Source organism: Fragaria vesca, linkage group LG6 (assembly GCF_000184155.1).
Source record: "Fragaria vesca subsp. vesca linkage group LG6, FraVesHawaii_1.0, whole genome shotgun sequence".
NCBI classification, from domain to species: domain Eukaryota; kingdom Viridiplantae; phylum Streptophyta; class Magnoliopsida; order Rosales; family Rosaceae; genus Fragaria; species Fragaria vesca.
The window spans coordinates 37656636-37684393 of NC_020496.1; the positions used below are offsets into that span (position 1 = coordinate 37656636).

The 27758-nt window shown below is 38.1% G+C and overlaps 5 protein-coding genes across 5 annotated transcripts; 1 reads left to right on the plus strand and 4 right to left on the minus strand.

The window, feature by feature from the left end:
- Window positions 1–429: 429 nt before the first annotated feature.
- LOC101309467 lies at window positions 430–4419 on the plus strand. The gene is made up of 15 exons (XM_004304620.1): window positions 430–558; window positions 783–899; window positions 1018–1129; window positions 1224–1376; window positions 1741–1845; window positions 2402–2485; window positions 2562–2677; window positions 2793–2894; window positions 2986–3099; window positions 3190–3246; window positions 3323–3389; window positions 3483–3536; window positions 3631–3705; window positions 3822–3857; window positions 4041–4419. Exons 2-15 carry the CDS (start codon window positions 880–882, stop codon window positions 4158–4160), a joined length of 1215 nt encoding a protein of 404 aa, XP_004304668.1. The 5' UTR covers window positions 430–558; window positions 783–879; the 3' UTR covers window positions 4161–4419.
- Window positions 4420–6105: 1686 nt separating this feature from the next.
- LOC101305973 lies at window positions 6106–9037 on the minus strand. The gene is made up of 9 exons (XM_004306333.1): window positions 8158–9037; window positions 8011–8066; window positions 7845–7927; window positions 7667–7745; window positions 7295–7405; window positions 6930–7039; window positions 6636–6719; window positions 6434–6471; window positions 6106–6307 (listed from the first exon to the last, which is right to left on the minus strand). Exons 1-9 carry the CDS (start codon window positions 9035–9037, stop codon window positions 6237–6239), a joined length of 1512 nt encoding a protein of 503 aa, XP_004306381.1. The 3' UTR covers window positions 6106–6236.
- A 3077-nt stretch (window positions 9038–12114) lies between these two features.
- LOC101309753 (glucuronokinase 1-like) lies at window positions 12115–14726 on the minus strand. The gene is made up of 7 exons (XM_004304621.1): window positions 14660–14726; window positions 13998–14302; window positions 13765–13914; window positions 13477–13665; window positions 13294–13410; window positions 13046–13206; window positions 12115–12509 (listed from the first exon to the last, which is right to left on the minus strand). The coding sequence occupies exons 2-7, from the start codon at window positions 14229–14231 to the stop codon at window positions 12266–12268; spliced, it is 1095 nt and encodes a 364-aa protein (XP_004304669.1). The 5' UTR covers window positions 14232–14302; window positions 14660–14726; the 3' UTR covers window positions 12115–12265.
- Window positions 14727–17136: 2410 nt separating this feature from the next.
- On the minus strand, window positions 17137–21250 carry LOC101310045. The gene is made up of 11 exons (XM_004304622.1): window positions 21180–21250; window positions 20994–21097; window positions 20848–20892; window positions 20188–20246; window positions 19997–20074; window positions 19822–19893; window positions 19614–19724; window positions 18510–18626; window positions 17608–17697; window positions 17418–17526; window positions 17137–17213 (listed from the first exon to the last, which is right to left on the minus strand). The coding sequence occupies exons 2-7, from the start codon at window positions 21058–21060 to the stop codon at window positions 19614–19616; spliced, it is 432 nt and encodes a 143-aa protein (XP_004304670.1). The 5' UTR covers window positions 21061–21097; window positions 21180–21250; the 3' UTR covers window positions 17137–17213; window positions 17418–17526; window positions 17608–17697; window positions 18510–18626.
- Window positions 21251–26556: 5306 nt separating this feature from the next.
- Window positions 26557–27252, minus strand: LOC101306263. The gene has a single exon (XM_004306334.1). The coding sequence runs from the start codon at window positions 27250–27252 to the stop codon at window positions 26557–26559; it is 696 nt and encodes a 231-aa protein (XP_004306382.1).
- Between the last annotated feature and the right edge of the window lie 506 nt (window positions 27253–27758).

A 27758-nucleotide genomic window follows, 5' to 3' on the forward strand; every position in this document is an offset into this window, starting at 1 on the left:
AGAGTGTCTGATCTATAGATTAGTAAATTATCGATCTTCTCTCACTCTTTTTAATTTGATTGAGTTAAAGACCATACTCTTTGTTGTTATTAGAATTTCCACCTCACGGTTCGAAGGCTTTATAATTAGACATGTCTTTTAATAATCAAGGAACAAGGCATCACTTGGACCAAGCCTAAAGGTGCAAGGCTTATGTTTGTTTTGAATAAGTTATCGGTGCAGGGCTAAAACGACCTTAGTCAGTTGGACACTTGGACCAATATGAGGAACAGCCCTAGTCCGGGGCTGCCGATGACCTTTTAAATTTAAAAAAGGAATGGCTTTTGAGGCACCTGGTGCCAAAATGCCATAAACCAAAGATTGCGACAGTCCTCTCCAAATTTCTGCTTCCCACAAACAAACTTCCATCTTCTTCTTTCCAAACTTTCCTTAAGAAGTGACGAGTCAAAGTTGCTGACTTTCTCCTGCATTTATCTCGATCAATCCGCAGAGGAAACCAATTCAGAAAGTCAACGCTGTCCACCACTTCAAAAGCTTGAAGCTCTGAACCATGACCTCGTACGTTTACTTACCCTTACTGATTCATTTACTTTGTATGAATAAATCCCAAATTGAATTCAACAATTTCACGCTTTAATTCACGTTGCCCATTAATTTTGATGCAATTTTACCAATTACAGTAGGGTTTAAGCTCAGTTGCTGAATAATTTTGATTCACACAGTAGGGTTTAAGCCAAAGGTTTGACCTTTTCTGGTTGGTTTAACCCAAAACTTTGTCAAAGGTTTGAGCTTTTCAGGGTTTAAGAGAAGTACTTGATTGTTTGAAGTGGTAGGAGCTGATGATCTTTGTGATTGTGGAATCATAGAACTTGACAGAATATGGGGAGTCCTACACGATTGTATGAACTTCTAACTATTTATTTGAGAAATGTTTGTTATTGAGTGATCATTGTGTTCATGATCTTACAACAATATTGGAGGATCACTGTGGTTTGTGTAACATGGACCTTCTTGCAGGGGGAATATAAGAAAACCCAAAGAGAAAATGAAGTTTGTGGCAACGGCTCTTGTGTCGATTGTATTTGGCTTCTTTATAGGAGTGTCGTTTCCGACGATTTCGTTGACTAAGGTGCAAGGATTTTGGTTTGTTTCTGAATAAGTTCTAATTTATTTGGTTCTGATCATAATAACACTGACTTGGTTATGGTGCTTGAATCTTGTAGATGAATCTCCCATCCAGCCTTTTTCCTTCAATTGATCTCTCATACATAGAGGAGAAGTACTCGGGGTTCTCAACCCAAGCACTGGTCGATGCCTGGTCTTCTTTGAAGGAGAACAAACATGCCTCTGTAAAATACATCCCTAATGATGCAAAGGTATGTCCTTTGTAATGTACTTGTGCAGATGGAAACCTTGTACTCTGCTTTGCTATTACATGTCTAGTTCATGGTAATACCAAGCAGATTGCTTGTTACTGACCAGAATTATGGTAGCTTTTGTAACCCAGTTCCCTTATAGTGTTTTTGAGGACAATGTTTTTAGGGTTCAATGATACCTACACTGGTACTCTAAGAAACATTTAAATGATTAATACACTGGTATACTAGTAATATGGTACTGATGATGATCACTTTTGTTTAAGATATTATGATGTTGTAAGTTTAACTGAAAAATTGGCAGTGACAATTGTCCTGACAATAATGTGCTGGCATTGACTACTATCCATTGATTATAATGCAGATCTGGGTTCCAACAAATCCTCCAGGGGCAGAAAGACTACCCCCTGGCATTGTAGAATCTGAGTCAGATTTTTATCTTCGTCGATTGTGGGGTCTGCCCAGTGAGGTGTGCATCTGCTATCATAACATCACTGTCAAAACAATGCTTGAGTTTATAGTCCTCTTGTATATAGTCATTGAACCCTGCAACATTTTCTTTTTCCTTTCGTAATGACTGTATTGAAATGGTTAAATATAAGCAACTCCGTAACTGTATTGAAATGTTAAAAAGGGGGACTCTTCAGTACTTTATGTAGGCCTCAGGTTAATTTCAAATTTCAAATGTGAGCATTTTTCACATAAGAAAGGGAAGTTGGTAAAAACTATTAAGGGATTATAAATAGAAAATAATTCACGCAAGACTGATTTTTTTCAGAAAATATGGTGCACTTTATCCCTACGGGAACAACTTTTCTTTTTTGACTGGTGGTGCAAAGAAACACCTTTGGTACTCAGGTCCTCAACTTCCCTCCCTCCCTATCTTCTTCCAGGAGGGGCAAGGTGGAGGTTGATAGTGACTGGCGTTTACCAAGCTGGTTATTTTTGCCCTCCCTTTCTTTGAGTGATGTGTTTCAGATCCGTTCTCTAATCTGAACCTTTTCTTGTGGAGGTGGCACTTGCAGGACTTAACCATCAAGCCAAAGTATCTTGTTACCTTTACTGTAGGGTATGCTCAGAAAAAGAATATAAATGCAGCTGTTAAAAAGGTTGCTTCTCTCTAGAAATTCATTTGCAGTTCTTGCTCTTTCTTTTTCTTTCTCTTGCTAAAAGTGTGTTGTACAGTTCTCAGAGAACTTCACAATTGTTTTATTTCACTATGATGGTCGAACAAGTGAATGGGACGAGTTTGAGTGGTCAAAGCGGGCTATCCATGTGAGCATTCAGAAGCAAACTAAATGGTTAGAAACGAATTGCACATCTGTATATCTTAAATCTTTTCATCCTAATGCAATAGATATTGCTAGGCCCTGCAGAGGTTATGTTCTCTCATAAGCTTACTGAACTGTTTCTTAGGTGGTACGCCAAGCGTTTTTTGCATCCTGACATTGTGGCATCATATGAATACATATTTATTTGGGATGAAGATCTCGGTGTGGAGCACTTCAACGCAGAGGAGTGAGTTTTGAGAATTCATTATGCTGCTTTATTTGAGAACAACTTCTGGAATGAACTAGTGTATTTAGACTTTAAATTTTTGTTGTACCAGATACATAAAATTAGTAAGGAAACATGGGTTGGAAATATCACAGCCCGGTTTAGAACCAAATAATGGGCTAACATGGCAGATGACAAAGCGGAGAGGTGATAGTCAAGTTCACATGTAAGCTTGCCAAATTTTCTTGCTCATTAAAAATGATAATATTCTGTTCATGTTGCTTGACCACTTGTTTTCTTGAACCTCTTCCTATAGGCAGACAGAGGAGAAACCTGGTTGGTGTAACGACCCGCATTTGCCACCCTGTGCAGCGTATGTAATAATATCTTACCATCTACCTGTGGGACATAGGTGCTATAACATCTTACCATGAATTCCCAATGTGCAGGTTTGTAGAAATTATGGCCCCTGTGTTTTCTCGGGATGCATGGCGTTGTGTTTGGCATATGATTCAGGTATATAATATATACTTTTTCTTTTCAAGATATCCCAAGTCCTTTAATGATTACTCTAAGGCTAGCATGAAAACATTTTCCTCTCTTTTGCAGAATGATCTGGTCCATGGTTGGGGTCTGGATTTTGCGCTTAGACGCTGTGTAGAGGTTCAAAGCATTTTTTTCCTGTCTTTGTGCCTTAGCTCCCTCTTGTTTCCTATTGTGATTTAGCCTTCAACCTTTGTTCTTTGCTTGGAAACAGCCTGCACATGAGAAAATAGGAGTCGTCGATGCACAGTGGATTGTCCATCAAAGTGTTCCTTCACTTGGGAACCAGGTAAACACTAGCTTTTGACCTTTGTTTATATGAGTGGCACCAAAACAAAATTCTTGACTGATACATTTATTTTATCTGTTAATAAAATATGATCATGACTTGCTGTTTTTGATCAGGGGCAAGCAGAGAGTGGGAGAGCGCCATGGGAAGGGGTATGTAACCATCTCTCTGTCCTTGCTCTTTTCTTACTGTGTGTTTGTGTGATAACACATAGACAGAATTGCTCAAACATGAACTCCTATAAACAATATTTGCATAGCCTTTGCATTTCTAGTGAATTTACATTATCTTTCCAGGTATAAGAACCTGAAAAATGTGAATTACTTTCGTGTCAGGTGAGGGAGAGGTGCAGAAGAGAATGGACTATGTTTCAAGCACGAATGGCTGGTGCAGAGAAAGCATATTTTGAGGAAATGGGAATTGATACCCCAAATTCAAAGCACGTTAGGGCCTAGGGGATAGTCGCCAAAACTGGCCAGAAGGAACTTGTACCACTCAAGGAGTCAAGTCTAGTTGCGCCGTTACATATACAGTAACTGTTTCTTTCTCTTGTTCTCCCCTTCTTTCTCTGGCTGTCATTTTCATGTGTTACACTTGGGATAGTCGCATGTAGTATTAATAGAACTAGAATCTTATCACTGGAAACAACACTTCGGTTAGAAAGACAATGTATTCTATTACGATATCTAACATGAATGATATTCATCTTGTGTTGCCGGTAAACCTACCAAACACTATTTGGTACCTAGTTCACGGTTAGCTGGGTATATTAGGCAACACAATTTAGGTGAGAAGTGCAGTTTAAAAACCCCAACTGCAAGGAGTAAGGAACAAAAGCCGGTAGACTTATGCAAGCTACAACGTGTTCCTCTCTCCATAAGAAACAAGAGGCTTTAGTCATGTTACTCGTGTATATGATTAAATAGCCTAGCAGCTTATACATAATTCTATACAAGGGGGCGCGATCACAGCCATGCTTGGTGTTGTTCAAAAGTTCGAAGAGTTTTTCATGTAGGCACCTTACAAAGAGCAAAATTGGAACCAGCATCGTGGTTCACGGTCTCTGAAGCCACCATTCGCTCAATATGCATATTGCAAAATCAATAATCGGTTTCAGCAAGCAAGCGTTGCACTCTCCTTTGAAGCCTGGCAGGAACTATATTTATTGATGATGTTGAACAAAGGCCCAGGCTTCGAACATGTACTACTGATGCCAAGGTTCAATTTGAGCTGCTCCATTGCCCGGAAATTACAAAGGAAGCACATGGAACTCATTGAGCAAGTCAACCCTCACAATGCAAAAATCTGGGAATTTCAGATTTTGGCTTTCTTAGTGGCATTTTCAAGGCCCATTCGCCGCTCCTTGCAGGGCTTTCTCTCTGTTCGCCCTACGCCATGTTGGAGCTGTGATGTTATGCTGCAATTCTGGAGAAAGAATCATGCAAAAAGATGGAGTGAAGCATAATTTCTAATCCCCAGAAGTTGACACCTTGAAGCAGCTATTCCAGAAAACTTCTAACTATTTTGGGTTTTTGAGGCACTGTTTCGTAATCTTAATGTGTACCTATCACAGAGGTACTGATTTACACATCAACATGTGATGTCATAGGACAGTGTAAACTCAAGATTCGTCCAGAAAGTCCCTGGAAAGATCATGTTACAAGCTCAAGAAGTCAGCCATAAAATAAGCAAAAGCTGGAAATTCCAGAATCAGCTTCTTGGAGCTGTTTTGTGAGACCATTCGCGCCATCTTCCATGGTTCTTACTGCTGTTCTATCTATCATTACTTCAAGTACATATGTTGTGCTACATTCGCAGCCCAAGAACCGATCAGAAACATGTACTGAGTAGCTGTTAATCGTTCCCCAAAGTTGGCTCCCTGAGCAGCAGAATTTCATCAGCTTTTTCACGTGGCTTTTTGTGGAATGCTTTCCAGGCTTGCTTAGAAGTCTTTCACATAGGAGTTGGTTCCGCTTTGCAGCTGTGATATCATAAAGCCTCTTGTTTCTTATGGGAGAATTCATAATGTCAGAACCTGACCAAAATAAAGCCAAGAAAGGGATGGTAGAGACCTTTCAAATCAAACCAGAAAAGAAAATTGAGTTTCTGCAATAGACCAAAGAGAAAATTACAAAGTGCTGTCTCTAGGGCAGCCACATCCTAGTTGGTCGAACATGACTGCAATAGCAATGGAGGTAGGCAGGGGCCAGTTGCATAATCTTGAGTCTTCTACCATGTGGATTAAATGAATAGAAATGCAGGGAGGCTAAAGAACCACACCAGTATATGCATGTAACATGGTTTTCTCACATTCTCATCCAGGCATTGTATGTCTGAAACAATTGCTGTTCACGTACTTGAGTACAAGCAATGTTGATTTCTTTATATAATGAACAGTACATGACTCATACAATCAACACTAGTATATTTCAATGAATTTGAGCTTTGAAAAAATTGTTAGATCTTCTAAACTGTCCTCCTTGTAAAGCTTCAGAACTTTTAAGACAAAGAATCGGAATGAAATAGCTAAGCTAGAAATACGTTTTGGTAATTGCATCCTCCAGCTCTTTGAAGTCCCATGCATTATCTGCAGAATATTCCCCTGGGCAGTATGACAGAGAGTGTATCAGATGTTTGAACTAGCTGAATGGCCTAATTGCTCGATATAACAATGGAATGAGAAACACTATCAATCAGCACTTCAAAGTCAAAGAATGAAATCTCTTACCAATTGAATCTCTTCGAAGAGCAGTTAAATGAGCACAACTGCACAAGTGCACATGGAGTTACAAAAATGCCAAACTCAAAACCAGACAAAGAAATTTCAGTTGCAGATAGATACATAGGTCCCATCTTCAATTCATCAACTTTAGATAGCAAAGTGAAGTGGGAGAAATCATAGTCAAGAATGACTTCTGAAAACCGAATACCTGCCGAGAGCTTTCCCCAAATCGGCACATAGAGATCTAATATATGTCCCTTTAGAGCAAGTAACCCGGAAAATCAAGTTTTGTCTGCAAAAAAAAAAGAAAAAGAAAAGTATATGGCTCAGAACTTAAGAAATTAAACTTCTAGAGTAGCATAGACAGCTGACATAGTTTTGAACTCTAAATCAGTTCTCTAAGAAAGCACGCAATACAATGCAACCATCAAACTTGATATTAGAAAAGCATTATTATCTATACAGAGGCAACATTATATAAAACCAATAAAACTAGGTTTACCTGTCATCTAAGCTGCGCTCAATATCAAACTGATATATTGATATCCGTCTGGGTGAGAGCTCAATGCTTTCTCCTCTCCTTGCCTTCTCATACATCTTTTCACCTCCAACCTGTCGCAAGGTAAGGAGGATTATGAACAGAAAAGTTATAAACCTAGAAGATGACTGAGTTTGTACTTATCTATAAAATATATTAATGTAAATGTAGACAAAGACAAACAAAAACTATCCTGAGAGTTACTATGCCAAAGGCAAAGAGTTTTAAAAGAAATGTAAGAGTTTGAATGTGCGATAATTCAGCTGAAATATGCCTGTGCTACATTTTTACTAGTCCTGCACATAGCCACAAAAAGAAGAAATCCTTACTTTGATGGCAGAAAACATTGGAGGTACTTGCCATATCTCTCCACAAAAGGATGCAGCAGCTTTCTTTATATCTTCATCTTTGATATGCTCCCATGGCTCGCGCTGAATGACCTACATATTGGGTGATGCACAGATAAACTTAGACCATATATAAGTAGTAAGCTAAAAGAACTAATCATAAACTCAACAACTGTAGTTCTCAGAAATAGACCAAATAATGTCATCCACCAGACATCAATGAGATTGCAGAAAGAATTTCACAGGGGATTTAAGTCACAGTCCCTTTTCTAGTCTATAGGTTTAAATAAGCAACAGAATGCAGTTAACTTGAGAATACTGAGATATCCATGAATTATGAAAAGATCAACAAACCGGTGAATCAGCATCCCAAGTCGAAGTAGCCTCCCCCAAACGGAAAACTCCACTGTAACCCTTGGTCATACCCTGATAGCTGCAATAACAGATATTTAAACATCTCTGGAAATGTGTTCACTTCACAAAAAAGAAACACTCTTTCTCATGTGGCCAACTAGCAACAGAGAGTAATTACCTGTCCACAACCTTAGTAGCTTTACCAACACATACAATTAACAATCCAGTTGCCATCGGATCAAGCGTTCCGGCATGCCCTACCTGCAATGCACCACAGATTAAGTCACATGAACATTTTATAAGCAAAAACAAACTACAGTTAAAAGCAAGAGCGAAATGTCCACCTTCTTCACTTTGACCAGGCGCCGCAGCTTCCCACAAACTGTAAAAGATGTCCATCCTGTCACGCAAATACAATTCCTATCTTTCCATCAGTTTCAAAATCCCACAAAATCCACAATGTAAATCAAATACAACACGCAAACACTCACCTTTCGGTTTGTTCACCAAAACCACAGTCCCATACGGCCCGTCCCACCTGGGAGGCAGCTCACTACTCCTCGTCAGCAAATACGGCTCCCCCTCCTCTTCACTGGGGCCTTTCTTCAAACACTTGAAAAACTCCTCCACCTTCTTCTCCTTAACATCTTTCGCCGCAACCGGTTCTCTCACCTTCCCCTCCTCAAAGAACACCATTCCTTTATCATCATGCTCTATCTTCTTCTTATTAGGTGGATTCTTTTCGCCGGGTTCGAGAAAGGCCTTATCTAGACACTGATCAGGATAGTACTTCTTCTCGAGCCGGTACACCATCTTGTAATGCTTGTCCTTCTCCCACGGATACGCAAACGTGTCGTAGAAGTAAAGCTCCTCCTCTCTCTTATGCAAAGTGTTGAACTCCACCACCTCCGGCTTCAGCTCCACCAGCCTCTCCTCCTCCCGCCGCTTCTCCTCCTCCTCCTCCGAATCGCCGCCGTACATCCGCTTCCTCCTCTTGTTGTAGTACTTCCTCTTCGACTTCTCCATCGGATCGTCGCTGAGCTTCTGGTCCAGCCAGTTGTCGAAGCCTAATTCGTTGGGCTTCTCCGGCGAAGAATCGGAGTCGGAAATGGAGGAGTTGTTTTTATCGGGATTGGCGGCGCGGGCGGGAAGGCGGTCGAGGGAGGACTGGGTGGGGCGGTTGATGATGAGGTCGTACTGGAGAGGGAATGGAGTGGAGGTGGTTGAAAACGACGGCGTATTGGGGCGGCATGGGAGAGAGAGGAGGGGGCGGGTTCTGGCGCGGGTGAGAGTTGGGTGGGGGTGAGGGAGAAGGCGGGAGAGTGTAGTGGGGCGAAGGAAGAGAAGAGACAGTGAGACTGGTTTAGCCATTCGAATAAACCCAGTAGAGGCCCTTGCTCGTTTCTTCTATTTATTACCCTTTCCAATTTCCATTTCCAAAATGAAAAAAGTGAGAAAGGAAAGTGATTCCGCATCAAAGGAAAATTAGGTGGAAATTGGTTCCTTCCCCCATCCTAAAGATTCATTTTCCTCCTAAATTTTAAAGTAAATTCTAGCTACATTCCTTGTTTTTCCAAACATTAAAAAAAAAAAAAAAAAATTAGAAAAGGGAAATTTACAATTTCTCACGTGAAAGAAAAAATTCAAAGAACTCATTTCTATTCATTTCCATTCTTTGAACCAAATAAGGCCTTATTTACCCGATTGTCAACTTTTTCTTAAATTCTATTAACATCTTCGTCCAATTTAAGCGAAACCTACAAAGTAGCTCACTACCTTAGAGCAATTGCACCCATTGGATAATGACAATTGCTGATTTACCAATTAAATTAGTACTATTAATTCACTATTTATCTAAAATTAGTAATTGCATTCCTTTAATCAATGCACCGATTGAAGGCAATTTGCCTGCTAATTCACTGTTTATATTACCGATGATCGTTTTTATTTAATTAGAACCGTTAGATTTCAATCCACGATTATAATTAAATTTCAGTTGTATAAAACAACCAAGTGCGTGTGGGCTCCACACAAATTGCCCAGGCAAATCAGTGAGTAATTTTCAGCAACCCAATTGCCTAAGCAATTGCTGTTGATGTGTGACCTTCAAATTAGTCACGTAATATTGCCATGATGCATTGAAGAAATGACTGAAATTAGCAAATGGGTTATCCAATTACACCATAGGTGCAACTGCTCTTATCAATTTTGTTTACTTTCCACAGTTTTTGTTTTTTAATCAAACAAAAAAACTCAAATGCTTAAAAAGACCATATCACCCGATCAAATGGTACCGGGCGATTTTATCATTGTTTAAACTCATTTGCCAAATAAAATAAAAGAAAATAGAGAAGTGAAACGGGGTGTCGTTCGTCAGTGCGACGCCGTTTTGAGGTCTCCCTATCTTAAAAAAGAAATTCCGGTTTAATGGGGATTGTAGTCTTCACCTGAAACCAACTCTCTTTTGCTCGCTCTCTCAAATTTTGGGGTTTTCCCGCTCGCGGCGCAATAATGGAGTCAACGTCATCCGCGGCCTTCCAAAACGACGACGTATGGGAGCTCCGCCGCGACGAAGACGGCTTCGTCTACAAGCGCAACAAGTACAACAAGAAGAAGCGCCGCCTCGACGACGACGCCCCACCGCCTCCGTCCTCCGCCGCGGATCTCCCGGACGCCGCCGCCGAGGCCCGCCGGAGAGAGTGGAGGGAGGAGGCTCTGCTGAAGCTGAAGACTAAGTACCAGACCGAGATTGAGCACTGGGAGCTTTTATCGAACAGGTTGAAGGAAATGGAGGAGATGACGAGCCAGATTCAACGCCGAAGATTAGAGCAGCGTGAACGAGACCAAACGGCGTCGTTTGATAGTTCTGCCGTCGCAGGGAATCGGTGCTCGGAGGCGGTTCTGGACGAGCTGCTCTTGCAGGTAATTGAGGTTTTGTTAGTTTTCGTAATTCAATTGTGGCGGAATTTGAGAAATTGAAACGAATTTGGGGGTTAGGGTTTTGAAAATTTCAGAAATTTATGTTCAATTGTGCATTTGGGGCTTTAGGGTTCTCTTACATTATTCAGTTCTCTGATTTACTTATTAAGCTCTTAACTGCCCTTGAAATTATGTATCTTGGTGTATATGATGAAATCAAGAAGCTTGTTATAGGTTGTGTGGTTTAAATGACTTGACTTGTGAGCAAAATTGAATTGAGATAGTCTTTTATTTGGTGCAGGCCGAAGCGCAGGAATCGATCATTGCTGAGGTTTCGAGCTTGTGTGACACCGTGGAAGCAATGTGTCGCGCCGAAGAGGAAGATTTTGCTCAGTCTTTGATCGATCTTCCAATCTGGGGTTCACCGTGCGAGCTCATGAGATCGCTCTGTGACGAGTGAGAAGAGGTAGGGAGATATGAGATAGTTTTCTTTGCTTATGATGTGATATAGTATGAGTGAGCTATGTAACTGAACTAACCACAAGATGATGAAGCTTAGAAAGTAGAGTGGGTTCTCTGGTGACCTCTACTCAGCACAGAGTAATGTGTCTGGTTAGATTAAGCTTAGGACTATGCTGATTGGTGTGTGTATCTATTTAGTTCTTGAGCTCTCTAGCACTAGTGGTGGTGGAGTGTTGTATATGTAAGATTGAGGTTCTCTTCTCCTTTTATTAGTTTCCATTTGTTCTTTTTTGTAATGATTTACTATCAGTTCCAGCTTGATACATATTTATTCTTTTAAGATTACTATCATAATGTTAATGGAGATATAGAGCGCTGGTATCCTCCATTTTCGTTTCGTGAAAGCTTTTCAGGCCCATCGGCAATGAAAGAGCCCCATTCATAGTCGTAAAAGCACGAAGACCCGACCTAAAACTTTGGAGTCTGCATTGTGTGGTTCGCTCCAGATTTTGTTAATGATCTGAAAATCCATTACCTTACATTTTTGAATCGAGTCTGTCACCTTTACTCATTGTGTGACACTGTGGTCTTCATGATTTTATGGTTCCCTATTGTGAAAGAGATTGCTTTGGCACATCATTTGTTCTGGGTTTGAAAGTCATCAATATCCTTTAAAGATACAGGGGTGGATAAAATGTTATTCCCTGTTTGACAATCCGAGTAGGTAATACAATACACATGTATGTGTTATTGTTGAGCTTTAGGGGTTGAGTCTATGTGAAAACAATCTCGCATTAAAACAAGCTGGTCGATCAATGTTTGTCCTTGTTAAGGTGAAACATGCTCAATTCGTAAGTCGTAACCTAAACAATCTGTTTCTTTATCACCGATGAAAATTGAAAGGCAAAACGAAGCAGAAAATCTGAATTCTGACCACAGTTTACTTGCTAGAAAAGTAATGACATCTTATTACCGCTATCTCAAAGAATTAGGTAGGACAACCGCATAAGCCACGTGGTACGCCCCAGCCAATCATGTAGGTAGAGAGGGTTCAAGTTGACAGCATGTAAACCAAATTGAAATCTTTCCCCTTTTATTAATAAACATGAACAAACTGAAGGTTCTACTTTACCAATACAAGCAATGGGACAAGAGAAGGAGGAGGGATCAGAAAATGAAGCGTATGGTTAAGAAGTAAATTGGAAAGAATGCAAATACTTATTTCGACAGGGTTTGAAGATCAACCTCATTAAGAAGAGACGGAATCACTTTAATTGGTTCAAGTTTAAAACCAGCACTTAGACATGCTTCCTCTAATAGCTTCACTTGTGAAGGGCCATCAGGACAAAATACAACCACAGCTCCTCCACTACCTGTGAATTTCGAGGCTGCACCAACCCTTCGAGCGACCTCTACCATTTCTATGTTTAAAGCACCAAGAGCATCATCTCCAAACATGCGTCTGCACAACATCCATATTGCGAAAGTCAGCAGCAATGAAATGCACAGCAGAAAGCTCAAATTGTGAGATGGTTAGAAAATGTAAGCTGTTACACTCTTGCCCAATGCCATTCATCATTCAAGTAGACACCAGACAATATGTAATTGCTTTGTTCTCTCTACTTATTATATATAAAAAGGTAGCCTGACAACTCTATGACACATAAATTTCTTGTTTGTTTAGAGGATTAGGAGTGAAATGATGCTTTTAAGGTTCAACAACAAACAGAATGTGTTGTGAAGTTTTCAACAATCACCCTTGAGTGATGACAGTATAAAAACTCTAAGCAGCTTTTGTATCCTATCTCACTATGTATGAAAAACATGCTCACGTAAATATCATCTTCCTTTTGTACATTTTGACATTGCCTTTTTCTTTGTAACAACATTGCATAATCATAAGAGCTTCAAGAATCAGAACCGGGAAATCTCATAATAAAACGATGAGTAGTAGTTCCTACAACATGACGCAAATGCAAAGATGCAGAGATCACAAACCTTCTAAGATCAAAATTAGAGTTCATGAGAGCTGCTAGTTTAGTGTAGTCCTTTTCGAGTAAGGCTGTCCTTCCTTCTTTTGCAATATCTGCAACTTCTTTCATTGATGATATTATAAGCTCGTCGCCACTGAGCCACCTTTGGCGAACTGTACTGTGTACCTGCCATTACAATTCATTATGTCAGTTCATAAACTAATTGCCAACAACCAAAAAGCAATGGGGGAGCTAATGATGAGTAACACTAACCTTCCCAGAATCGCTTGGATTCTCGGCATATATGAGATATAGAGGCGGGAGGAGACTAACGTCCATGGGTGTGTAAATGCCATGCCCCAAACTATCCATGTGTTCCTTGCCGAATTCCTACGAAGCAGATAAGTCACCACACAATATGTGACATATCAATAACAGCAACGGTTGAGAGACTACCATGTAAACAAGGCCTCCATAAACCTGCGCAACCCGATCCTGAAGACCAGCAACAATCCCAAGCTGTTTCTCCGCTTCGAGGACAATGCCAGGCCTGACCTCCACTTTGATCAAATGCCTCACATTATAGAAGTCAAGAAGGCAGCTAAGAGCAGCACACACAATAGCACTAGACCCCGAAAGCCCCGTCTGCGAAAACAATAAATCCCAAAACCATCACCACACAGCTCAAATCTCACTTAATCTCCAATCACTACACTCAATTTAATGACTTCAAAATCAGATCACCTGGCGAGGGATATTAGTATCATACGAGAGAGTGAAATTTCTCGAGTCGAGATGGATCCCTTTCTCCTTGCAATAATCGGAAAACACTTTGCAAATCGCCATCAGTAATCGGACACCGCCGTAATAGCCCTCATTATCAAGACGATTCACCTGTTTCGGAGTTTCATAATTAACAATGCAGCCCTCATTTGCTTTCGTCAAATTGAAGAGTCAAAAGAGAGAGAAGATGATACCAGGTGGGGGAGAGATCTGAAGACGACGAGGTCGTGAGTGGGGTGGGGCTGGATGACGAGCTCATCGGAGGGGTGTAATTTGACAGAGGCCCAGAAGTTGCCGAGGCTGAAGGAGATCGTACGGCCGTAGTAGACATCGCTGGGGTTGCCGAGCAGACCAACCCTGGCGTAGGCTCGGTGCTCGATGGTGGCCGCCTCCGACGACGCCGTTTCGGTATTCTGATGACGATCCATTTTTAGAGTTCGGAGTTTCTAGTGACCGAGCTCGTCAATTCTTATTGAGTAGTTGCCACGTCCCTGCTTATCTGGCGATATGAATTTCGTGTTATATATCTGAACACGATCCTAAATTCACTAATTAACTCAAAATAAGATAATCTCATCTACTTGGTAGTGTAAAGTTGGAATCTGAAAATTCTCCCTAAAGGAATTTTTTTTTCTGTTTTTTTTTTTTGGTGCGTGATTGCTATTAAGGAAAAGACTTAAAACTAAAGATTTTCATTCTATAGATATATGCAGGGGGATTAACATCTCATCACCATTTCGAAGATATGGAACACCTTTCCTATGGTTGCTCCTTTCCTTTTTTAAAAAAAGTGGATCGATCAGTTAACTTGATAATGAACTGTTTGTGCAGTATACAAACGGTTATCTCAACTCACAGTGTCACAATACGGATTTATAAGCGGTTGTTGTAGTCTTTGTTCTTTAATCTGCTAATACAAACAACACACTAGGTTAGGAGAGGAGACCGCTTCTAAGCGGTCTTCAACGCTCCGATGCCTAAATTAGTTAACAAAATGGTAGAGTGACAACAAAGGTCAAGATTTAAGAAGTTAAGACAAAATATTAATCGATAATATAGTTATTTCATGGAAAATCTTTAATCATTGGATTATACCTAACATTATAAATTATTTCCTTAGATTGATTCATTAGAGAAAATATGTCTAAATTCCATTACTATAAATTGAATGTTCTTATTTTTTAACAACACATTTTCTATTATTAAATGGCGTGACTCAAAAATCTCAATCGGATTTGTGTATATGAGTTTCGCTTGATTTTAGCCCAAATTCTCTTGCTATAGCACAATAATTTTTCAGCCAAAATTGTTGTTCTTATTTTTAGACCAAACTTTATTTATTATAAAATCATGATAAATAAGTACTTCTATGACAAAATTCAAAAATATCAATCGAATTTGTGTATGCGAATTTCGCTTGATTTCATCCCAAATTCCTTTTGCTACAGCAGACAAACTTTTTGGTCAAAATGAAATGTTCTTATTTTTTTAAAATCAAACATTTTCAATTATCTAATCATGATACATAAGTACCTTTGGAACTCACGAAATTCAAAAATCTAAATCAAATTTGTGAGGTTTTTATCTTGAATTAGGTTGAATTTTAAGCCACGGCCAACACAATGTTTTAGAAAAGGAGGTTCTTGAGGGTTGTATAAGAGGAATAGAATACGTACCGACCTTCGAGATTCACTAATTGACTCAAAAATTGCCAATCTCAACTGCTTAACAAGACTCGATATTCGTAAGCCAATTTGAGCTCGATCCTCTCATAAAAGACACGAAATTAAGATGTTATATAGTTCAAAATTGACATACCCTAGAGATAATATGTGTTGATTAAGGATCGAGCTCAATTCTCAACCTTAACTGTCTAAATAATTAATCTGAAATTTTCTTTATCAATACTTTTAAAAGAGCCAGATCGGTCGGGTTGGATTATGATCCATTAAGAGTTCCAAAATCCAAAATGGAGTATTTCACTTACTATCACTCTGCGGCAAAAAAGGAGATAGTCAACCTCAGGCTCTTTGGAGAATGACATGTTTCCCATCAGAATCCAGTTCTGCAAGTGTCACCAAACCGATCCGAATACCTTTGAATCACCAATTTAATTTAACGAACTAGATCAAAATAATCACAAATCTATACCACCAAATTTATTCCACAAAGCAAAAATTACAAAATTTTAATTTTTTCCAATATCTTAAAAGGACTATGTTATGTTAGTCTATTGGTAGGATAGCTCTGCAATAGTATTGGACTATTGGCTGTTCCTTAGATTCAAAAGAAAAAGAAGATGTGCAATAACATGTTGGGATTGTACAATATGAACGTGTTTCAAATGTGTGCTTGTTTAAATTCAATTCGTAGTTCTTATCAAATCAAGTCACACCTATAGCTATCATGTTGCTAGCATGCAAGATTGATGGTATGAAACTCATGTTCATAATATGCATTGTTAAACGTCTGCAAAACCTACTAATAATAATCTGCACCAGTTATATGCATGTGATTGCTACGTACCAAGTCGATCTCAGATTTTTTATCGACATTTTTAGCTGTGGGAACAAATTAACTCAGAAGGTAAAAGTAAAACATGTAAGTATGGCTGTATGATATTCTCATACGGACTCATACTAACTGACGCCACACCAAATATGTTAGTAGGGACTAGGGAGAGATATAAGATTATCAAGATTATATAGTACTGGTCTTCTGAAAATGCTAAACTGACGAATCATCTTCTGGAAATGCTAAACAAGAATGAGCAATGCACCAAGGATTGAAATTGTAAAACATGAACAATTATCACTTTGAAGATGGATATTGATTAAATCACATCCCATAGTACAGGAAGTATCACATAGATGACTTCAATGAACAATTATCTGCAACAAAGGAAATTGGATAGACCGTGAAACTCTTCACTGAAACCAAAAAAGAAAAAAAGAAAAAAAACCAGCATGAAACTTATTATCTGCACTTTATGTGCACTAACATGAACATAAACATCAACGAAATTGATAACACTTTGAAACCACTCACACGCAGCAGAACTAAGTGTACCAATTTCCTGATACTTCAACAAAGTGACTATAAGCCAGACTGTTGTTCTCACTAATCACATCAGATAGGTGATCAGTGTATAACAATAAGTAGAGACTGCTCAATCCATGACCAAGACTTCAGGGAGAAATTGAACTATAACCAGAATAATAGTCCTCAATAATATATTTCAGACTCAAATATATAGTTCTCAATCGTATGTGCCCCATAGCCCAAGACAAGTTCAAGAGCTCGAAATTTGGGTGAGGCACGGATTTGTTCAAGCAAAAGCTATTACATTTCTGGATGTGTCTTACCTCTCTAGGAGCTCCTCTTCAACTGCACAAACCCTTCATGGATTGCTGCAATGAAAACTGAAAATCAGAAAGGAATGACACCAAAGCAAACTGAAAATTTGACAGAAGAATACACAATTCCTCATAATAAACAATTTCTCACTAGTGCTAACTTTCTTTCATTGGTTTCTCTCAGTCATGGTGATCCATATTAGTACACACTAATAACATAAAACACCATGTTTTAAAAGAAATCACATGACTTTTTACCTATACCAGCTCCCTCGAAGCAGTCGAAATAATCTCCTGCATCTGCATAGTCTCCCTGCCCATAGTCATCATTAGTCTCCTCTTCTGTCTCTTCTGTAACCTCAACAGCCTGATACAAATTTAAGTTCATTTAACAAACGAACCAAAAATGACAATCCCCAAATAACAGTAGAAGGGAAAAAATTCTTACAACAGCAACTGTAGGCTCAGGTACAGACATGTCGGCCATGAGGATACCAACAGATCCAAAGATCTGCTCGGCCTCAAGGATCTCCAAAGTCTACAAAAAGATTATACAAGATCCTTTCAGGTTCGTACTAGTTATATACCAAGCTCAGTATACCTTCATTGTTTGGGTATAAATGGAACTTATAAAATGCCAAAAATCCAAGCAGACAAAGACGTATGAATGGCACCTGGCAGATCTAATGCACACAAAGATGTATGAATGACACTTACAAAATGCCAAAAATCCAAAAAACGAGAATTGATCGCAACTCTTCAAAAAACAGTTTATGCGTCACCGAAGCACTTCAAATTTAGCACCCAGCAATACAAATCAAATGTCACTTGTGGTTTTGAGGCAAGTAAGACTGAAAAGGGAAATCCTAGCCTTAAGTGAAGTTGCGAGTGTTGACCAACATATAAGCATGAACACGACGCGTAGACAAAGATTATTCAGTGTTAAATACACAACATTGTGATGCACATAACATGTTCAACAAATTGGTAAGCAAGAGTACCCATAAAAAACATGAACAATTGAACATGATGCATATACAAAGATTTTTCCAATTGAACATGCTGCACAGACATCAGTAGTGTAATACACAACGGTGTGATGAATGCAACTTGCTCAACAAATTGGTAAGGAGGACCACCTTTAGGTGAAATTGTGAGTACGAACTAGCATGTAAGCATGAAGATGACGCCTACAGACAAAGATTTTTCAGTAGTTTTATATAGAATGGTGTGATGTATGATTGCCGTCACTTGTTCAACAAATTGGTAAGCAGCACTAGGCTTAAGTGACGTTGCAAATTCACATCCTACATATTCACACAACAGATTCACATCAACAGATTTACATACCAGGTGCAGCACAGCAAGCGCCCCCCCATCATTCATCTGATCAGCAATCTCAAAAAGGAGAGTATCCATAATTGAATGGTGTAGTTCCTCCATGATGGAATGATCCTCATCATCCAACTAAAAAAAAACAGAGAGTAAATAGCATCATAATCGCATCATACAAATCGCATCAAACAGGAAATGAAATTGAATTTGCAGAATGAAACACTTACGACAAGTGGAGGACGAGGAACAGTGACACAAGGACTATTATAAGGGAAATTAAAAAGGAATTTATCAAACATTATAGCTAGAAATTGAAGTGAAAGATGAACATTTTGCTTGTGTTCACACACTGTTCCAAGAGATAAGAGGATATCGTCAACCCCTAGATCCCTCTTCTAGTGTATGTATTTGACGCCACTATCCTAAAACCTAAACTCTATACCCTTAACCTAAACCCTAAACCCTAAACCCTAACCCTATACCTTAACCCTATACCCTAAACCCCATTTTGGGTTTCTTCTTTTTAGGTATATTATCCTATCATGCCCTACTTAATAGGTACATTAGAAGTGTCAGTAGTTGAGAGTAAAAAGTTATCTCGATCAGGATGGGAAATGATATGACTATACACCTAAAAAGAAGAAAATTAATCAAAGAACAAGAACGTGTACCTTACAATTAGACATTTTTCGACTATGTAAACATACACCAAATGTGAGCTTAGGAATGAAAAGAATCATTCTATTACAAATGGTATACTTCTCTATATAACATATATACAATCAAGTTAGTAATAACAAAGCAAGAAATTAAAGAATGTAATTGATTATGACAAAGTTAAATCCAACTAAATTTTAGCTCAATATTTGAGTTTCAAATTGATGCTAAAATTGAGAAAGATACCAAATTTAGCTTTCTACAGTCTGAAGGGCAAATCAGAGAAACCGAAAAATGAAGAAAAATATTAAGTATAGACATATGCTCTATATGGTAAGTTTGCTTATGTGGAGTGGGTGTAAAATGAAAGGAAAATATGTATGGATTTATCTTAAACGAGGTCTAGTATTTTGGGTTTTCGTCTAATTTTCTCTCAAAAGAAATCGGAACAACAATGTTTACCTATCCCCAACAGTCAAAATAGTCACCAAAGTCTAGTTCCCCATACTCGTCAGAATCTCCATCCTCCTCATCTCCATATCCAAGTTCTACACCATCCTCAGTATCAGCGCGCTAATGACAAGTCCAAGATCATTTAGAAAGAAAAAAAAATGATGAGTCACTAAGTAACACAAGAAAATGCATAAAATTTATAATAAATAATACATACCACATGTAAAACTGCAGTCTCTATTCCAACCTCAACATCGGGGAACTCTTCGGCCTCCACAATCTGAGCAATCTGCATATCAGAAAAGAGCTTACATAAATAAACAGTGGTTAACAAGGTTTTCACTGAGCATATCATTCTTCCATGTATTCATCATAATTCCAAATATAATTACCACAGGAACGGCGGCAGGCTCTGAAGCAAAGAAGTTCTCATCTGCATACAACTCCTCCGCCTCGACGATCTGAGATGTCTACATATTGCAAGAGCAAAGATGTTAAGAGTCAAAACAATATATGTTCAGACTGGTAATGTGTTGATGTTCAGCGGTAAATTAACATGACCAAACAATGAAGGTATACTGACCAGTACTGTTTTTAGGTTCGTTCGCTCGATTGAATTATGATCATCATCATGACTCTGTACTGATCATATATATGATACATACAATGGATTACAAGCAATATATACTTGTATATCTAGCAAGATTGGTCCTAGTTTAAACAGTGTGTCCAAATTGGACTGGAACACAATTATCATCCTCACCAAGCACAGGTTTTGAACAAAATTTGTCATTTTCTTCTAAGTAAAGGAATTGCAAAATTACGGTCTATGAGAATCTAGAGAGGCAACATATATCTTCATGAACCGTACTTATAACTAATCTCCATAGAATACCATGTATAACTAATCTGGTGTTATCTAGAGAGAGTTTGTACTTATTTGCCAAAACAGAGAGTTTGAACTTCATTTTTAGCAGATACAAGTGACTCATGATCAGCAATTCAGCATACTGAAACAATCTAAGCTTCCACAAACTGATTTATAATTTAATTATCAATTTAGCATCTTTTCCCTACAATACTCTTCTAAAATTGCAAAATAGTGGTAAAAAGCAGGGTGATATAGGAAGTCATGGACAATTAGAGAACCAGATAAAAGGTTGAAATATGTAAAGATAAAAAGTTGAAATATGTAAACACAGTAGACAGAGCAAAACAGTATAGAGAGAGATGAGATGAATACCCTCCCTAAAATTGAACAATAACACTCTTGCTACTGGCTTATCATCTGTACTCCCATATTAGTTTCTCTCAGTCATGGTGATCCATATTAGTACACAATATTAACATAAAACACCATGTTTTAAAAGAAATCACAAGACTTTTTACCTATACCAGCTCCCGCAGTTGAAATAATCTCCTGCATCTGCATAGTCTCCCTACCCATAGTCATCATTAGTCTCCTCTTCTATGTCTTTTGTAACCACTACAGCCTGATCCAAATTTAAGTTCATTTAACAAATGAACCAAAAATGACAATCCACAAATAACAGTAGAAGGGAAAAAAATTCTTACAACAGCAACTGTAGGCTCAGGTACAGACATGTCGGCCATGAGGATACCAACAGATCCAAAGATCTGCTCGGCCTCAAGGATCTCCAAAGTCTACAAAAAGATTATACAAGATCATTTCAGGTTCGTACTAGTTATATACCAAGCTCAGTATACCTTCATTGTTTGGGTATATATGGCACTTATAAAATGCCAAAAATCCAAAATACGAGAATCGATCGCAACTCTTCAAAAAACAGTTTATGCGTCACCAAAGCACTTCAAATTTAGCACCCAGCAATACAAATCAAATGTCACTTGTGGTTTTGAGGCAAGTAAGACTGAAAAGGGAAATCCTAGCCTTAAGTGAAGTTGCGAGTGTTGACCAACATATAAGCATGAACATGACGCATAGACAAAGATTATTCAGTGTTAAATACACAACAGTGTGATGCACATAACATGTTCAACAAATTGGTAAGCAAGAGTAACCATAAAAAACATGAACAATTGAACATGATGCATATACAAAGATTTTTCAATTGAACATGATGCACAGACAAAGACTTTTCAGTAGTGTAATACACAACGGTGTGATGCACGCAACTTGCTCAACAAATTGGTAAGGAGGACCACCTTTAGGTGAAATTGTGAGTCCGAACTAGCATGTAAGCATGAAGATGACGCCTACGGACAAAGAATTTTCAGTAGTTTTATATAGAATGGTGTGATGTATGATTGCCGTAACTTGTTCAACAAATTGGTAAGCAGCACTAGGCTTAAGTGAACTTGCAAATTCACATCCTACAGATTCACATACCACAACAATGACGGACGGAGCCACATCAGGATCCATCCCACCCTTGGAGTAGAGAGACGCGGCGAGACGCGGAGCAGATGCTGCTGCAATGGCCGCAATTGCAGAAGTAGAAGTAAAATGGCGCTTAATCGCCATGGAAGGTGTTCGGAGATTTGGGGATTTCGTGAGAGTTCGTTCAAAATTAAATATTATAGCTAGAAATTAAAGTGATGTCATTTGTTAGAAATCGAATCAAAACAAAATTGAGATAAACGCACAATATGAAATTGAAATCGAGTGTGAACTTACGGCTGGGAGAGGATGTGACGAAACCAGATCCGGCCGGACGAACAATTTTGTTTATGCAAAGAGATGACTGCAGGGCCCGGACCTGAGGCAAGGGCCAAAGAGGCGGCCGCCTCAGGCCGAAAACGTTGGGGGGCATCAAAATATTTTTTACAGTTTGTGGCTCTGTGCAGTCGTGGTTAGCTTTCTGGTGCTGCACCATTATTGTCGCATCGTCGAACTCCTTAGCACCACACCTTCCCTCTCCTACTTTTCCATCATGGCCCTTCTCTCTGGGTCATCTTCTTCTTTCGTATCTGGGTTTTGGGGTTTTGTTTAAAAGAATGAGATTTGAGGTTTGTTTTATTTTGTTTCCCTTGGCCTTTATATTAAAAAGGTTTTGGGGCTTCTTTTTCTTTCGTATCTGGGTCTTGGGGAATGGTGTTTTACATAAAGCCTATAATAAATATTATTTTTAATTTTTTAAGAAATTTCTAATATATTAGTTTTTTTGGGTAATTCAAAAAAAAATTTCACCAAAAACATCAAATAAGCGTCTCTTTTTCTAATATACTAGTCTTTCACCAGTGCATCTGCACGTAGGTTTACAAAATGAGAAAACTTTAACTTGTACTACTTTATTTAAAGTTGAATGAATCTGATTATTCGATTTCTTAAGAGTAGTGTTACGTATCACAAATTTTTTTACCAAATATGAATACAAAATGAGGTGGTATCTACCACATAGATACTAGTGTTTGCAATATCATAGTAACATGGATTTTTGTAACCATATTTAGCTATTTACGAAACACAATTATTTTCATTTTGATATTTTATAGGACATAAGCCCTTCATTCTTAAACCCTAATTTACCAATTAAATCTCATCTTCATCTTCCAGCTTCTTCCTCCATCTCTGCACCCATTGTCAAATTTGAGACAAATTGAGAAGAGTTAGGCACGGGTATTAGCCAGGGCTTATGATCATTGCCCCTGAAATCTCATCTTCATCTTCCGTAATATAGATTGTATAATAATTCATTCATGGCTATTGTATAATAAACCCTAGACTAACACAATTCACAAGTAATCATGAATTCTTCTAAAACCCCAATTCTATTTGCCCTTACAAAATTTCTACAATCTATATTGATCGAAGTATCAATTAAAAAATTTTATTCAGAAGAAAATAAGTAAGTATCATATCAGTTACAAATTGATGTTGTAGTAGCAAATGAATGATTAATGATACATCAAACTTGAGAGCTCATGAACAATTGAAGCGTTGTCATTCCATTGTTCTAGAAACCCTAATTTCTAGATTTTCTCTTGATCGATTCATAATAAATACTTTTATAATAAATATTTGTATTTGCTGTTTTCATTTTAGATCAAAATTAATGTATTGGTAGACATGTTGGAAATTACTAGGATTAAAATGAATGAAGTGGCACATGCCACATCACTTGGTATAAGTTTTTTGTATAATTTTTTTGTGTCTTTAGCATTTTCCAATTCTTAAATAACTGCTTTACCAAAAGTGGGAACAAACCACTTTTTTTTTCTCCTTAAAATTTTAATAGTGTTTTAAGGTTATGTCTATAGTAACTTATTTTTATTTTCTTTGAAAATTTTCTATTTACCTTGGTTTTTTAGGTAATTCAAAAAAAAGTTTCATCAAAGACACAAAAAGAGAGTCTCGCTTTCTAATAGTAAAGACTAGCCTCTTAACACACGCATTAGCGTGTTTTAATTTGCTTTTATCTTTTTGTTTTTTTTTTTAGATTTTAATTGCAAATAACAGCTAATGCAGTTGATATTCAGCAAAAACTGTTCCACGTTTTTCTCTTTATTTTGGTATTTTTTGTTTTGTTTTCTGTTTTTATATTTTGAAATTACTTTATTTTACGATATTAACTATTTTTGATTATTTTTTCTATGTCAAAACTACTCTATCATGGGTAATATAAGTAGTTTTTTTAAAAAAAAAACTCACACCAAAGAAAGGTGTCTGACTTTCTAATAGTAGAGAAAAAAATTATTATTTGTACCTGGAACACCACAGAACACCACATGTTTTATGTTCATCTTTAATCTTATTGGTTTAAATGTTTAATTTTTATTTTTAATTGATGTATTTAATTACTTTTATTTTTATTTTTTTCAATATATATACACATGGAGGCAAAGCCTCGATACACAGATCCAAATCCTTGTACGATACGGATCATGGAGTATTTCACTTATTATGCAACAGGAGATAGTCGACCTCAGAGGGTCTTTGGAGAAGGACACGCTTCCCGTAGAGCCCAAAGGATATGCTATTCGGCAGTGATATGTTGGGGCAAATCGATGTCTTTTAGCAATCTATCGTCTTTTATTTCTATGGTTGAATGCATTGCATTTGTTCCCTTGCCATGAACCAGTAGCTTTGCTTGCTCCTATTAATAACTCGTACTTCATTATATGCTGTTCTATCTGTATCAAAAACAATTAGGTGCTATTCTATGCAACTCGATGTTCACTGGTGGCATTTGAATTTAGAAGGATTATGATCCCTTTACTTTCTTAAACCAAGTTGCCTACCTTCTTTGCATTTTCCTAGAAAAGAAGAAAACAGTCTGCAGTTTCAGTGTTCTAACTCTAAATCAAAGTGCTAACGTGCTACCTAAATCATAGTACGGTTCACCCTTGGTTTCTATAGTCATCCGCTCACACGAGTCCGGTTTCATAATTTCATTCAGTTTCTCTTTTCTTTTACCTTTTTCACACAAAAATGGAAAAAAAAATAATACAAGAAAAGGAGATTCGCATTTCAGGTTTGGATATAAGAAGGGACACCGATGTACTTACCGATGTACTCAGAATTCTTCTGGTTATATAAGCGATAGAATTAACTTGGATGAATTTGATTTACCTTCATTTGGATTCGGTAGATGATGAATTAGTTAGAGCACACAAGTAAATATGATAAAGTCCGAGTCTTTCAGCCAGGTGTGTTTCATATACATCTAGTTCAAAAACTTCAGCTTTGCTTCAGATTCAATTTTTCAAAGGATATACAATGTTGCAATATGGTGAAAGATATACTGCTTGGTTTCATATAGTCCCACTCCAATGTGACAATCCTTCAAGTTTTCTTGACACATTTTACTCTTTTATTCATAGCTTCTGCTATTATCTCTATTTTGGTTCCTTCAGTTGCATTTGACATAGTATAGGCTGCAAATCTTGTGACTTTAGATGCCAAAGTGAGTGTGTAATAGTCGCTTAATTTCTATACTGCCGATTTCACTTTGTGCATATGTTGCGCACCTGCTTCTGCTGGTCTATGAATCTGTGATCTTTGTTCATGCACGGATGCACCTGCTTCTGCTGAATTTTGGCCATGTTCAACATCAGTCTGAATTTTGTTGGTGTTTACATGGAATGGTATGAGTTGCTTGTATATAGATACCTGTAGAGAGACTGCTTATTTTCTTATAATGTGACATTTGATAGATCTAGCTAAAGGCTATTCATAGGCCACTGGACGGGTTTCACCATGCTTGAACTTGTATCATTTCTGAAGAATATAGTGTTGAATATCCAACGATTTTAACCAGGCCATTAAAACAACTATAGAAATGTTTGATATGAATTGTTCATTTGGAAGTTGAAGCTTAAGCAAGGAGACACTGGGACAGAATTGCAGTTATTGGCATTTTTGGAGGTCTCTCCTTTCTAATGTGTTAAAAGGATATGGATAGGTCTCTGTCTCTCCATTTCCTATCCAATTTGATGATTGCAACAGCAACATAAAGTAAGAAGCAACATAAGGAGATTGTTGGACGATACATGTGGGTTAGTATACTGACAAAGAAGATTGTTTCCTTCCCTGTTTGGTCCTTGCAATGAAGCCATTCAGTCTGGTTGAAACTTAGAAAGAAAAGGGATCATAACTGAATGCCACAGTTGGTGCTAGGAAATAAAAAACACAAGATTAAGTCTGAGCTCTGAAGAGTAAACATCCAGTTGTAATGAAATGAGTTGAATAACTTGAATCAGTTTATTAGAGTTAGAGCAAACAAAGCAACAGGCAAGGCAAGGCAAGAAATTTCAACAAAAGATGATATATAGATTGCCAAGTGTTCCTCAAGAACCAAACTTCAAATTGCATATCATAGCATGTACAAATATGTTATTACAAAGAAAGCACAGTGGAGAATCCCACATAGTTGCTTGAGCCACAGTAAATAAAAGATGATACATTTTAGTTCAGTAGCAACACCAACTACATTACATGCAGATAAGAAAGCAGCAGCACTTGATGGTGTTAATCTTCTTGTGTTGGCATCGCGTATCGGCATAGGGGGCACAGGTGGCTGATCTCCAGGCACTGAACAATGCAATGTACATGAAAATGGTGCTGGCAGGGCAATCCAGTAATGGGGAGTTCTTGTTGATCAAGAACATCAAAATCCTCCAAGCAAATAGCACACGAGGGCGTCTGTCGAAAAACAGAATCCTTTAAATGCACAAGTGACCTCAAACCCTCGATTGCGGATGTAGCTGCAGGAGTGAATTTGGGTCCAACTTGACGACCTACTCGTCGGGTGTATGGCCCAATCCTGCAGTGGGCGTGCCATACATTTACAATAACAGGGACTTGGGAGGTCTCCGCCGCCTCTACCACCCGGAATAACTTTTGAATAATGGCCGGATGTTTATCTTCCGGCACGGACATAGTTGAAAGATAACTGCAGATCTGCTGCTCATAGACCTCCGTATTTCTATTAGGATTGGATGCTGAAACTTGATGCTTGAAATCGGAGAAACTAGCCCACATATCCTTTTCATCAATTTGATTCTTATCTCGAAAATGAATTCGAGCGTGACTGTGACGGCGACGTATACTTATCTTGAAGAGCTTGAATATGATGAGAAGCTTGTCCTCTTCCCACCCTTCTCGGTTGGGTTCGCTTTGTTGAACCACATGATGAGCATACCTGAATCCCTCTACAACAGCCATAATGCTTCAACAACTCAAAAACTCCACTGAAACCAAATGGGATCTAATAGGGCTGGAACTTCAACCCTTTATATCAGCTTTGGTTTGATTTGGAAGATAGCCGGGCTTGGGTAATAAAACCTTAACAACTTCTAATCCATCTAGGACAAGGATTAGAGAGACCAAACTCGAATAGAATTAGGAATCAGAAGAGGATACTCGGGAAGGAGAGGTTTTTCTTTCGGCGTTTACCAAATGAGAGATGGAGACTAGAATCGTGAGAGCGGACAAATACTTTAACATCCTCTCGTTTTTACACACTGTCATTTGGGGTTTTCTACAGAATTTTTTAATGGGTGGAATGTCTTTCTTATTTAACAAAATACCGTCAGGTATTTGCATTTGTGTTATTTCAGGATTGGTAATTAAACACGTATTTCTAGACATGTAAATGGATCAGATCTTGATTCGTATCTGTTCTAGATCTATGGTTTTTAAACAGGTTTGGATTAAAATTTTGACCCGTT

Bases quoted from the DNA above. Each gene is read 5' to 3' on its own strand.
- LOC101306263 (XM_004306334.1), bottom strand. From the start codon at position 27,252: ATGGCTGTTGTAGAGGGATTCAGGTATGCTCATCATGTGGTTCAACAA.
- LOC101305973 (XM_004306333.1), bottom strand. From the start codon at position 9,037: ATGGCTAAACCAGTCTCACTGTCTCTTCTCTTCCTTCGCCCCACTACA. The intron at 7,928-8,010 runs GTGGACATTTCG...GGTGCATTGCAG, and splicing joins GCCTGGTCAAAGTGAAGAAG to GTAGGGCATGCCGGAACGCT. The intron at 7,746-7,844 runs GTAATTACTCTC...CTGTTATTGCAG, and splicing joins GCTACTAAGGTTGTGGACAG to CTATCAGGGTATGACCAAGG.
- LOC101310045 (XM_004304622.1), bottom strand. From the start codon at position 21,060: ATGATGACTATGGGTAGGGAGACTATGCAGATGCAGGAGATTATTTCA. The intron at 20,893-20,993 runs GTAAAAAGTCTT...ATGGGAGTACAG, and splicing joins AACTGCGGGAGCTGGTATAG to ATGATAAGCCAGTAGCAAGA. The intron at 20,075-20,187 runs GTCAGTATACCT...TGCAATATGTAG, and splicing joins CGAACCTAAAAACAGTACTG to ACATCTCAGATCGTCGAGGC.
- LOC101309753 (XM_004304621.1), bottom strand. From the start codon at position 14,231: ATGGATCGTCATCAGAATACCGAAACGGCGTCGTCGGAGGCGGCCACC. The intron at 13,915-13,997 runs GTATCATCTTCT...ACTCCGAAACAG, and splicing joins TCAGATCTCTCCCCCACCTG to GTGAATCGTCTTGATAATGA. The intron at 13,411-13,476 runs GTAGTCTCTCAA...TCTGCTTCGTAG, and splicing joins ATGGAGGCCTTGTTTACATG to GAATTCGGCAAGGAACACAT.
- LOC101309467 (XM_004304620.1), top strand. From the start codon at position 880: ATGGGGAGTCCTACACGATT. The intron at 900-1,017 runs GTATGAACTTCT...ACCTTCTTGCAG, and splicing joins ATGGGGAGTCCTACACGATT to GGGGAATATAAGAAAACCCA. The intron at 3,537-3,630 runs GTTCAAAGCATT...GCTTGGAAACAG, and splicing joins CGCTTAGACGCTGTGTAGAG to CCTGCACATGAGAAAATAGG.